Source organism: Planococcus citri, chromosome 1 (genome assembly GCF_950023065.1).
Source record: "Planococcus citri chromosome 1, ihPlaCitr1.1, whole genome shotgun sequence".
NCBI classification, from domain to species: domain Eukaryota; kingdom Metazoa; phylum Arthropoda; class Insecta; order Hemiptera; family Pseudococcidae; genus Planococcus; species Planococcus citri.
The window spans coordinates 52,847,232-52,861,010 of NC_088677.1; the positions used below are offsets into that span (position 1 = coordinate 52,847,232).

The 13,779-nt window shown below is 37.7% G+C and overlaps 1 protein-coding gene across 13 annotated transcripts in view; it reads left to right on the forward strand.

Annotated features, from left to right (window-relative positions):
* The window catches only part of mbl (muscleblind), a 368,573-nt gene that overhangs the window by 259,681 nt on the left and 95,113 nt on the right, over nt 1–13,779 (forward strand). For all 13 annotated transcript variants that reach the window (XM_065346122.1, XM_065346119.1, XM_065346120.1 and 10 more), the window contains one exon: nt 1,765–3,034. In XM_065346122.1, coding sequence (XP_065202194.1) covers nt 2,849–3,034 — 186 coding nt within the window. In that variant the 5' untranslated portion in view covers nt 1,765–2,848. The remainder of the gene's footprint in view (nt 1–1,764; nt 3,035–13,779) is intronic.

Consider the following 13,779-nt stretch of genomic DNA (forward strand, 5'->3'; position numbering starts at 1 on the left):
TTGTGCTTTCTGAGAATGATCTACGAATTTCGATAATTTGACTCGTTTTGAGAGTAAAATGTTGTTGTTTTTGGAATCCGTTGAACGCGAGAAAACTAGGAAACCTCGTGGTCGTGTGAGTGACGACGAGTAAATTTTATGATGATAGGTTAAAAATTATTCTTTGAATCACCTTGATCATTGGTTTTTGCCCATTTGATATTTTTTTGAATGTGATTTTAAAAGATAGAAGCGGTCTTGTGTTGATTTTCTACTCGAATCGAATGAACGTAAAGTGTACAATGTTTTTGCGAGTGCTTTAGCGGAATGGCTGCTCGATAACCAGCTATTACTTTTTTTAAATCAAGAATACGCATATTGTACCATTAGATACTTATCTGTACACCCTATAAATATCAATGACAGCGTATATGCGGCGATATCTTTTTTGTTTTTAGTTTTATTCATACAATATGTGAAAATATAGGACATATTTTTACGTATGTAGAAGATACATAACATGTATTTTAATAAGCTTTTTAATGTGATAGAAGTATAAGGCTTTACATATATTTTATTTTATTTTTTTTTAGAATTATTTATTAGCGAAAGATACGAGCGTAATATGTAACTGATTTGTGTAGGGATTTCGCATTTATACGCCCCCCCCCCTACGCCCACCCATTTTCAGGTATTTTCACCTTGTGTGATTAATAGGTATTGTTTGATGTACCCATCGTATTAATGTTCATTATGCCATCGTTTATGCAAATTTTTCCATTTTTGATTATATTTTTTTTAGAAAGCCCATATTGATTAAAGGTAACAGACGAGATAAAAATTTTCAAAATGAATCCTGGCGTAACTTTTGTAGACTGCTGAAATAGTCTATCGCCAAAATTGAAAGAATTTCAAGGGAAAAAATTCCCAAGTTCCCAACCAATTTTTAAATCAATTTTTTTCTGGCTCCAAGTATGAATTCCACTGCATCTTTTGAAGATGAACAAATAGAAGCCTTTCTTCAAAATTGAAGGAGCTATAGGCAATAAAACGATTGAATTTGCAGATTCCTTTAAAAATTTGAATCTATTGCTCCTTCGATTTTAAAGATTGCCAATACTATTATGAAACATTTTCCCTTCATTAGATCCATTAAAAATTTTCATTTTCACGATTTTTTAAACCATTTTTTTTGTTGGTGGGTGCACCTCAAGAGAAATAGTGCTTTTTATCTAGAATATTTCATATTTCGCTCGTATCTGCAACAGACGCTGCTAAGCTTTTAATTGTTCTCCAGCTCGTTCTAGTGTTGGGCAAGATCGATTATTTTGTTGGTCGAAATTGTCTTGTTTCTGTGGCAAAAACGGTCCGTTTTGATGAAATTTCAAAATTCACGGTGAATAAGAGTTCTTTTGTTTCTTGAAGTAACGAAGAATTTATTATAGTAAACGAGGAAAGCATTTTTGAGGATTCAACTTTTCATTTCTTTTTTCTTCAATTTTTGCAAATTCATCATCAGACAAATCAAAAAAAAATGTAGGTATGAAAAATGCTCCAAAAATTTAGGTATATTTTGAAAAAAAATGAAAGGATTGATTAATTGTTGAAAAATTGACGAAGAATCGAATGTGTTGCACGCCGATTAATATTGATCGATCGATCGAATAATGATTACCCTAACACTAGTTCGTTCTTGTGACAACGAGTACGGTTGTGATTGTGTTTTTTTCCTGTTAAACTTCCTGTAGTAATCGAGGGGTATTTTTTGGTTTTTCTTTTTTGCAGACCTAACAAACAATTTTTATCTCTGGGAAAAAGAGGCGCACACGCACTGAGAAAACGCGCGCAAAGTACCACACACGAATATACACACATATAAATATTATATACCGCTTGTATAAAATAAAAAAATTGTCGTGTCGACGAATCTGCTCTACTACCTCTATCTCTCTGTTGTGCAGCAGTAACAGCATCTCAGCAACAGCAGCAGCATCCGTGGCCTATGTGTTGGCAGCTTTGTTAACTTACTTCTTTGTTTCCTCTGTGGTTTAAATAATTTTTATTTCTTTTCAAATCACACGCCTTTTCTCTTTTTCTCTCTTCAAATTACTATCGTTTTTTATCGCGCGTGCTGCGAAAAGCTTTGTTACAAATATCGTATCTAAGACTTTACATGCGGATACTAAAAATCGACGGCTTTTTTGTCTTAGCGCAGCATTAACTGATTTTTTTTTTGGAAACGTGTTTTAAAGCTTTTTGTAGTCTTTTTTCCTGTATTGTTCGCGGTATTTTTTTGTCGTTGAAATTTTTTAAGTGAAAAATTACACGTGGTGAACCGAACGGCAAATTCGCTTCGATGCTAGTCAATATAATTACCATTAAAGCTTATAATAACCGTATACTTACGTAAGTCTCGTATTTAGTATAGAAGAGGCAATTTTTTCCCTAATTTTTTTCCTACCTACGTCTGTTGTTCGATCGTTCTCGCCGTTGTTTTTGGAATCGGATTCGCGTTTGTTGAAGAAGATATCGTCGTCGTCGAAACTAGACAAGAAGCAAGGATTATTGGAATTCGCGCGCGCGCCATTGCATATGTGTGTGTGTGGTAATACTTGAAAAAACGACAAGAATAAGGAAAAAAGAGCAGATCTCGAGCAATATTTGCGTGTGCGAGACGAAGCGACTCGCACGATACAGTTGCAATAACGCACTAACGAAAACGCGGTCGTCTAAGAATAATTTTTTATTCGAAAATTGTCGATAAACCGTCAAAATCGTGTCCCTCGTGGTACCTAGTTCTTTGCCCAGTGCTCCGTCCGTAGCGGTAGGACCTACAACGGTCTCGTCTGCGGTACCAGGAGCCGGGGCTATGGCCGTCGTCAATGTAAACAATTTACTAAACGGTAAAGACTCACGCTGGCTCCAATTGGAAGTATGCAGAGAATTTCAACGTAATAAATGCACCCGTCCGGATACTGAATGCAAATTCGCTCATCCTCCAGCTAATGTGGAAGTGCAAAATGGACGCGTTACGGCATGTTATGATAGTATCAAGGTAAGCCATGTTTTATGGTTCATATTATTATTGTTTTTTCCTTCGTGTACTATGTTGATGTGTTAAATATTTTCGCATGCGATTGATGGGGCATTTTTTGGCCGAAAACCGAAATTGCTCGTGTTATAAAAGTCGATAAAATCCATCACAATTGGGTAAAATGTCCAAAAAATTATACTTCAAGTATCAAAAAAATCTTCAAAATCGATCTTGAAATTGCTAAAAATGTTGACTGAATATTTTTTGAATTTTCCAAAAAATGTTCAATGAAGATACCTCTTTGTTAGATTCTGTACGAATAAATATCCCCTCCTTCCTAAAAGCACCTTCATATTGAACGATTATATATCGAAGGCTGTCGCAACGGAAGAAAAGCGAATTTCGTTCTCTTGGTGAGAATTTACGCCATGCATGCGTATTTATTCTCAATCCGAGGCGATACAAAACATTCTGGAAAAAAATCTCCCATTGAATGGAATTGTTAAGATGGATAAATTTGTTGCGAATTCTCCAAAATGTATAACAGATATACATCAAACTTACCAAAATTATAATTTTTTTTCTGCAAAATTTTGACTATTTTTCTAACTTTGTCTCGTCATGTTCGTGATTATGAATTTTGGAGAAAAAAAACAATGTTTACCGATAATCTATCTCTTTGTTGATAAAAAAACAAAGTTAAAATACGCCTATCGTATCTCGAAGAACGTTCTCATCCGAAAACACGTACTTGGGATTAAAAAAAATCTAACGAGAAACGCTGCAGAACCTCAAAAGCATCGAAAGGGTAAAAAGAAAGCGACTATTAATAGCTCGTTACATGGTGTAGCAAGCGGCGTGATAAGATGAAGAGAAAAATTGCAACGAGTGGGAGAATTTTGAGTAGAAATACAACGAACGGCGTTGGAAAAAAAACCTAAGAGTATACAGATGAGATAGGAAAAGAAAGGTAAAGAAAAGAAAGTGCCAAGAGAATGATAGGGGGGCAAAGGAAAGAGAACATTGGAGCGCGAATATTACTACACAGCTGAGATAGGTTAGCCGAATGGGGAAGGGTGATAGGGGGTTAAAGCTTCTATAGGGTGCGGTTTATGTGTATATAGTAAGAAAGAAAGAGTATTATGTAAGGGTACCGCGACGATAGCGCCACCGTGAAGCGATGAGAATGAGTGAGACAAGGGATGCTTCCGTAATTCCCTTTTTCGGAAAGCTGCCGCTGCCCGAGCCGCATTGTTGCGCTCCGCCACCGCACCACGTCGCTCTTTTGATAACAAAGTGTTATTTGGTAATCGCGTTAACGCCTCCTTCATAAAGCTCGCATTTTCCTTAATTTTCTAATGTCTTGTAAAATTAATTAAAGCCAAGAGAGAAGCAAGGAGGAAACAAGACACGATGGTAAGTCGCTAAGTTGGCGCGTTGCTGCCTGCCATTTCGCGAAACGCGATGCTAACCGAACGATGAGATGGCGAGGAAGGGTGTCAGAATACTTCGTTATGAAAAGTGCAGCAATCAAATGCGTCCTACTCGGGCGCCAGCATTATTTTCTTGCGCTGCGGTGCTTTTTTTTAGTGTCTCTTCCTCCACCCTCGGCCTCGTCCTTTCGACCGACTCGTTGGCTGTGAAAATGCTTATGCGGCGAATGTCGCAGACAAATTTTCCAAATTGTTAGGTTATCGATTGAAGAGTCTTATATGGGTACGAATGTGCATTGTATAGCTATGTCAGTTACGTGGGGTGGAAAAAGAAAAATGCTTTTCGATTTTGTTTTGATATGTGACATACGGAATTCGAATTGGAACGCTACAGATATATTTTTTTTTTGCCTTCTGCGATGTCTAAAGGTAAATCAAGGCATCTCAAAGTGGGGTTCTATGATTGAAAAATTCACGGAGTTCAGATACTCCTACGTATTCATTTTCTATATTCGAGACTATTTTTTTTTTCAAAATGTGGAGGGGCTACTCAAATCCAAGTAATGAATGGCTATTCGTACTCGAACCTTTGAAATAGTGAAAGTCGACATGCCGCTCCACTTTTAATAATTTTCCAGTTTTATTTTATTTCATTTTTCAAATTAAGGGCTGCAGAGGCACTGAGGGGTCGTACCCGATTTTGAGTCCGAAATTTGAATATGTATTTTTTATATGATGTGCTGTTTGTGTACTCGTAGTCTAGTGTGTAACTGTGCACCTTCGTAAACATACTGCAATATGGATAGAGCATTATCTACCAGACTATGCATCGAGACGCAGGGTATACTGTACGCTGTACGTACATAGATAATGATATATTATTACGTCACCAAAGTATAGGCCGCCAGTTCACCGCACGTTCGCTTAGTATAGAGATATGCGACGTTGTAGAGAATTATTAATAAGTATGGATTTAGTCGTCGTATATGGTAGGAAATGGAGTAAGTGAAGTGAAATAGCTTGGGAAGGGGGCTGGGGGGATACTGTTAAGCTCTGTTTTCGTATTCATTGCCGTTACCGCTGGCGCGAACATTGTGCATGGAATCGAATGAGAGAAGGGAAAGGGATACAGTATGTCCACGTCCGTGTGTATAGTGTATCTAGCTGACGTCGACGTAGCCATATTAGCGACAGTGGTCACGCGACCTAAGGGGTCAACTTACTCGTTTCAAGTTTAATGTATACCGCCTGGCTACATTATAATGATATGGCGAAGGAGACGTGGTGTTGGCGACCTCAACAAATCTGACCATAGTACTTGGATTAGTTATTTATCATGTGAAATTTTTTCCCCTGTCGGGTGTGTTTTTTTAAATAGGCGCCAGGAGGGTGGTTTTTTTTTTTTAATTCGATCGACGGTGGCTGGAGGTTGTTCACGAGGAGAAATGGGCGGAGGGGGGGGCGAATGTGCAAAGTAAACACAGGTATACTGTATAAACGTGCTGTATACGGCAATTTTGCGTGTATACGATGTCGATGTGTAGATATACCCAACATAAGCTTTATATAATTCTTAACGGATCGATATACCTAGCTAGGCGGGTAAAAGCGTGTATACTGTATATCGCATGTACGGCGCGCCGTGGCTGTACCGATGCCGATGCCGGTGCCGGGTCGAAAAGGAGGCAAAATGAGAGCGCAATCGAGGCGGCAGTCGCGCCCATACACACTGAAACGAGAAAGAAACACTGGAATAGGCAAAATACACGTTACACGAGCTCTTGTTGTACTCGTACATGAAATATTGTGTAGTATATAAGTAGAGAGAAGTTTGTACACCGATTACCTAGCTACATAAATACGTTCTTGTGTATAAATCTGTACGAAAAGACGGGCAGAAGCTAGCAAATTCGTGAGTTGAAATTGCTGTTGTTAGTGCAGAATCGGTCGATGTACGATTATGTATATTTTTTCGAAATGAGCCAAGAAGACGTGTGTATGTTGGTGGAGAGATGTGCTTGTTGCTGGTTCTAAAATGAATGAATAAGTTTGAAGAAGCGGGAAGATTGGAAAGGGTTTGGTGGATTTGCTACGAGATGAGTTTGTTGACCGTACGAACGAGTTGGGAGGGTTGGCTGAAAAATTAGAGTAATCTTTCAAACTGTTTGCGGAGTTCGTGAGACTGACACGACGTCGAAGTTTATTTTACATGTATGCGTACTTATGCGATGGGTTCGGTTTGAGTTAGGGCAAGAAGTGGATTTTCTTTCGAAGTTGTTTTGTGTCTTGAGTCCTTCAACGAACGTGTCTCAAGCTTTTCTACCTATTGAAATTTGTGCGAAACGTTCGCGAATGATGGTGCATTGTTCGTAAATGGATCGTTAAAAGAATCACGATCACTTTAGGTGAGAATCTGAGATGAACGACTTTTCTTATGCCCCATAATTTTGAATGGTTTTATCGTTCCCTGGTGATGAATCGGATCTTTCATCAGAATCGTTCGCGAACAACATTCTTTAATTGGTTTTTAATCGGTCTAGGGCAGGTGGTTGTTCTATTCATTTTCTTTTTCAATGTATTTTTGAACGATAATTCATACGTTCTGTTTGAATCGTTCGCGAACGACTTCAAAATTTGGTTCTTTGTCGTTCTTTATTATGAGGTTATTTTTAATTTGACAGTTCTTTTCGTTAATGTCTATTTTTTAAACGACGATTCATATCTCTTTTGTGAATCGTTCGCGAACGATTTTCCAGTTTGATTCTCAGTCAATTTTAGAAGATGATTGTTCAATTTAATATTTATCAATTCATTTTCTTTCATTGCATTTTCAAATTTTGAACGATGATTCATATCTTCAAGTACGAATCATTCGAGAACGACTTTCCAATTCAGTTCTTGATCAATCTTATGCAGGTGATTTTTCTGTTGATTTTCTTTGGCTGCATATTTTTGAACGTCGGTTCATAACTTTCGTTTGAATCGTTCGCGAACGACATTCCAATTTGATTCTTAATCGATGTGTGAGAGATGAATTTTCAATTCATTTCCTTCCACACTACGTTTTTTAAAACGATGATTAATTTCTTCAGTTTGAATCGTTCGCAAGTGACTTCTCGGTCTTGTGCAAATCTTGTATGAATATTGTCTTGTTTCGTTCATTTCAGGGTTTTTGAACGCTAATGTGAACGGGTTTTTTGATTCGTTCGTAAACGATTCTATGAATCGATTTTCAAACCGTTATTGGGACTCTTTTTCTTCGAACTAGATTTTTCTGAATGGATCTTCTGTAGGTGCATTTTTCGTTCGCTTGATTATTGATGTGCTAGGTAGTAGGTCTAAGTACATATTCTTGAACAGTTCAGAATCGTTTGTTCTACTTCCTATTTCCATAATTATCGTAATTCAACGACGAACTTGCGAGCGTCGTAAAAATCGTCCATACGAAAGAATTGAGCGTGCGCCAAATAATCCCAAGGTTTTATACATCTCGCTATCATTTTCTCGTTTCACGATAAAATGGGCTGGGCACTTAGTTTACAGAATGTTGAAAAGAGGCAAAGACAAGAACGAAGAGTGCGGGAAAAAAGGCGCTCACGAATTTTCATTCTTTCTCCGTCCTGTTTTATACGCAGCGAGCTACGTAAACGAAAGTTACGAAATTGGGGGCATGGGGGCTGCCGAAAGAGAAGGACGAACGTGTATATATGTAGGTAATGGAAGGCGAGTGTATCGTTATAGCACGAAGAAAACGACCCGAGGGTTTTTTGGGTTCGCTGGAAAGAGATATTGGTAGAGAAGAGGAGAGGGGGAAGTACATAGTTGGGCGAAATTCTCCGATACGTTTTGTTTACTTTGAATTTTCTGTACACGAGTATATGGTGTAGGTAGGTACGAGCGGCGAAAGTTTGAATGAAGCACGAAGGGACAGCTGAAGCTGAACGATGATGAGGAAAAGATGACGATGATGAGCGACGACTTGGTGATACCGATGGGTAGCGTGTGAAGAGAGGGGTGAAGAAGGTAAAGAAAACCCCCGTGTATGTACATGAAGTTTATCCGGGTGATAACTTAGGCTGATACCTATAACGTGCACGCAACAAATTAAAGTAAGGTACATTATTTGTGTTGTGGAGCTGCCATAGGGTGTCCGAAAAGGAAGTTGAAGTGTTCCAGAATTCGGTGATATTTAACGAATGTGTTTGAAAACTGCGCAGGTTTGTAGTCATAGTTGTTCTAGCGGTGATTATGACATCTTAAAACCAAAATTTGAATAGAAAAATTGATTAAGGGGCACTTCATTGAAGGTGCATTACACAGGCGAGGCAGCCCAAATGTCAGGTTCCAATGAAATAAGTATGTAGAACTAAATTTTTGCTCACAAAAAATCGATTTTCGAAGAAAATAAAAGAATTCTGCCAATAATTTGAGGAGAAATAAACTCGTATACAGCATCATTACTTCCTACACACCAAGCCAGATGAGTTATTTCTGGGATGCTTCGTTTTTGGGATTTTAGCAAAAATTAAAAAGCTCGTCGTTGCTGAACCATTAACTGAACTTTTGATTTACCCTTCTACGTATTCGTCGTTGTTGGCAACTTTTTCGAAGCAGCTGGAAGGGCGACGATGAAGTCAGAATGAAGAAGTTACGGTTATTCGAAAGCGAGAGTTTAATCGCCCCAGGTATACCTAAACTACGTAAGAAGGACTAGAACTCGAACGCCGTAGATTCAGAATAGGCAATAAATATACAGTTCGCGTAATTTACCGAGGTATTTAATTTGATTAGAATTTTTAAAAAGGAATCACTCTTTGGTTTTTCACCAGTTGAGCAAAGGTATACGAGTCGTATTATATAAAGGGGTGCGTATTGTAGTGTTCTGCGTAGAGAGTAGATTGTAAAAAGACGCGAAGTATATGGTAGGATGATGCGGGGTGCGGATGGTGGTTTTCCTTAAATCGTCAGGTTTTATTGATCCATTATACTCGTGTAGCTACATTATAAGGGGTTGGCGCGGCGAAATTAGCTCGCCGTTGTTGACGATAATGGCGGCAATACGATGCTTAACACGTATTTATAGCCGGCGAAATGCTCTCTATTTTCCCTATTGAAAATGAAGAAAACATCTTGAAGGTCTCTCACACGCTGGTACGCAGACTACAGAGCGTGATCCGCGTAGATTTGTTCAAAGTTGAGGGCGACGACGAAGGAGACGATTGCTCGATTGAATCACGCGAAGGGTGTCGGAATTTTCTTTTTTTCCCCTGTGCTCTAGCTATAGAGATGGGAATGATTTTCATCGGTGGTTTTTTTTTTCAACGCTACTCGTTTTCTCGAGCAAAATATAATAATAACGAATAGCATTCGTGCTGGTAATGATGCTGCAAGACTGTGCACTCAGCGAATAAGAAGGTATAAAAGGAAAAATGAAGTAGATATGTGCGGTACTAAGGTTGGCAATTTTCTCCTTACCATAATGGTGGAATTTTTTCTCTTTTTGTAGTATACTTACGTGTTGTATTTAGGTTTACTGCGTATTATACGGAGGAAAAAAAAAAAGACTCGAGTCAAAGAACGTAAAAGGTGCGGAGTATGTACGAGGAAAAGTCTTGCGACGCGCATTAAATACATTCGTTTGGGAAAAGCGGGTCGAGTTAAGACTACTTAACGTTAAGTATCATGCGGCTGCTAAGGTAAACACTATCAAAGGATATAAAAGTGTGTGAGAAGGAAATATGTGCTGTGTACTGTATGTATAGAAATATAACTTACTGCATATAATATACAACACGTATTCGTATGTACGGAGAGAATGTCGTATGACGGTGGTAAAGCGATTTCAGAGAGAGGTTTTTTTTTTTTTAAAAAAAAAAGAGCTCCGAAGTACGTTACTGGATACGTAACGTTTCGAAAAGCAAAAAGTCGATTTTTTTATTGGCTATGTAGCTATTTAAAAATTCAGAATTCCTCTAGCAATTTTTCCAACGAGTTTTTCTACCTATATGATGTTAGAAAAATGATCATCGACGTAAGAAAATATTCCCATAATGATAATACTGCAGTACGTATTTTTTTCTCGTTAATTCGACCGCGGATTTTCCATCTGGTAAGTTGAAGGTACACGCAGTCGAGAGAGAATTTATTACAAAATAAACACACTGCCGGCTCGACGAAGAATAATGAATGCATTTTTACCCTGTATTAAAAAAAAAAACAGAAAAAAAGAAAGCATCGTAGGCGAGTAATTTTTTTTAATCATTGTAGACGAGACTTTGAGTTTTTTCTCGATGTATTATTTACAGTTGGGATTTACGAATGGAATCTCCTGGGTGTATTTTTTTTCTTTTTACTTCCACGATGACTTTTGAAGTACGCTGCGAAGGTTCGTTGGCGTGTATTTGGTTAAAAAACAAGCTGCGTGAAAGAAGGGAAGAGAGGGGGGAATTTTTCATGTTTTTTGCAAGAGCTTTGAAGGGGTTGGTTTTCAGGTGTACAATTTTGAAAGTATTTGTAAAATGAGAGAGAAATGTACGAGTAAGTTTTTTTTAGTAGGTGGAAAAGGACAGCTGGTCCTGATGATTCTCGAAGCGAAAAATGTTCAAAATAGATTGTTTTCTTAGAAGAGTTGGAAAATTTGATGAAAATTCGAGTTCAATTTTGGAAAGAAGGTGAGATGAGAAAAATTGTGCTCAGATGTGTGGAAACCTAATCATTTTCATTTTTTTTCTGCCAGTGATTTTTTTCAAAAGTTTTTCACGATTATTGATTAGTTGTCGGCTGAACTTCGTCATCTCAAATTTGAAAAAATTTCGTTGAAATGAATTCGTGCAAAATCGTTCTAATCACATTTTTTGGTGTCGAATTCGTGTTTATATTTTTGGTATTCAAAATTTTGTTCGAATCAGAGGTACGTAACTTAGTGGAAAAGTTCAACTTTTGGAGAGGGGGCAGTTGTTTTCATTATCTTGTGAATAAGTACAAGGTGTTCAATATGTAATTTACAAAACTAATCGGAATCTGATACCAGCCGAGACCAAATTTCGGAAATTGACCTATATTTTCATCTTGTTAAAAATCTGTCGAATACACGCAGTAAACAACAGAAGAGAAAACTCGCGAATTCACGCGACAAAATGCGTAACAAATTTAAAGGTGAAATTGTCCGTAAACAAATCTCGACAGTATTTTCGTACCTTTTTTACAATGCTTGTATTCGAATGTATCGTCGATGAAATTGATGGCAAGGAAGAGGAACATGAAGCAAAAAATCTCCTGCAAGGACAAAAGGCGAAGGCTACCTATGTACTTGAAAACCGTGAACATAATATTTCGAAAAAAAGAGAGCGATAGAGAGATAAAGGGTAAATAAAAATGAGAAAAATAAGAAAAAAAAGGTAGACAAAAACGTATAACAGAAATCTGTTGATGGCAGGAAGGATCCGAGGGGAAAAGAGGTCGGAAAAACGTCGTCGTTATTAATATTTGCACGAGTTTTCGCTTTCTTTTTCGGCGAAGAAGACGACGTCGAAGCTTTTTTTTAAACGCGCGTTTTTCCAACATTTTACTATATATCGGAGACGACGAATACAGTACGAGTAGCAGAAGGGAAAGAGGTGGGGAAAAGGTAAAAAAACACCTGTAGAAAATTGGAAGTTTCCGAATTTTTGCGCGTTGAATATGAAGGATTTTGCGAAGGAGGTTATTCGTTTCAAAAGGTTCGTTTTATTTTTTTCTCGTTCATTTTTTTCTTCAACTACGTTTTCTTTTCACGTGTTTTTTCTACGAATCGTTTCCTTTCTCGCGTGTGGTTTTTTTACGGGGTGCGTTTCTTTTCTCTCTCCCTTTCGGTGTTTTTTTGCGAACGAATACCTTATAATGTTGGAAGGTGAAGTCGTTTCACGTGAATGGTCGTTTTAAAAGTAGGTCTGTTTTTGGCCAAAAAGATGTAGGTTTGTTCACGATTCGGTTAATTTTGCAGGTGTTTAGGCTGAAAAGTCGAGGGATAGGCGGGAATTTGAGAAATTGATCCTGATATGTGAACGTGTAGTGTGTGTTGGAGATAGTTGAATGGATTGGAGAGGTGGAGGGAACTCAAATTTTGCGATTATTCGAGTGGAAATGATGTAGAGATTGTACAATTTGGAATATGCAAATACACAGGACGGTCCATGTGTAAGATTCCAATAAAGAAGTATTCAATAAAGTTGAGTTTTTTCGGGAAAATTTTATAGTTTGAAATATGGTTCTCAATTTTTTTCTATAGGATCTTAATCTTTTCCTCACTAATAAATTTTCTGTGACGAAGAATTGGAAATATTTTTCAATTTTTCGTGGGAATTTCACTTGTGGGAAAATCGATATATTATGTAAGATGAGAAGAAGGCTATGGATTCGCATTGGTGATTTATTAATTATAAATTATGTGTAGTGGAACTGAAACAGACGTTTTATTAGGTGATGTAAAAGTGAAGGTATGGTCTGTATTTGACATTTTTTCCCTCCTCAATATTGAAAGCACTGAGATGAAACGAGTGTTTCAGGACTTCTCGAGGCAACTAATGTAAATGGTGAAACAGAAGTGAAACGGGTACTTCTAGATCTGTAGTGTTTGCTTATTATATTGTTGTGTGAAAACATAAGTGGCTCCGGGATTGAAGGGGAGAATATTCAAGTTGTGATTTTCGAAGATGAATAAATAAAGTTGAACTGGGCCAAATACTAGAAAAAACACTCGCGAATCGAATACTCGTGTTCTCGTATAATGTATTTGTGTATTTTGGAAAATATTTGTTGGGGGAAAAATGGCGAAAGAAAAAGATTAATCTTCGATATGGACAAACAAAAAACTATTCCGGATTTTTTTTAAATGGTCGATGATGCGGCTCATTGTCGCCATTTTTAAAATATCGGCTCGTTTCTAAGTACACGCAGTATTATGGAGTAGGTACGCGTTATATATTTGCGGGAAAACGAAGCATAGTGCGATAACGTTGTAATAGTCTCGTTTGGTTGCTAGTTAAGCAGTGCGAAGAGTTTACTTCCGATAAATAAGACCATTAAAAATCGGTATAGCGCAGTATGGCGCTTGTTCCTGTACCGTTGTCGGTGAAAAAAAAAAGGTTATTTACCTTTTCATAGATGTAGGGGTTCCGCGAATGTATATTATATAGTTTAGCTTTTGCTTACTCTTTGCTCTTCTCTGCGCACATTTACGTAGCCATTGTCGAATGTCGATTGCTATGGTCGCGTAGTTGTCGAAGCCATTCATGCGATATTCTGGTGCTAATCCTGCTCCCCGGAAAACAAAAAATTGGAGATTTTTTCTCGCTT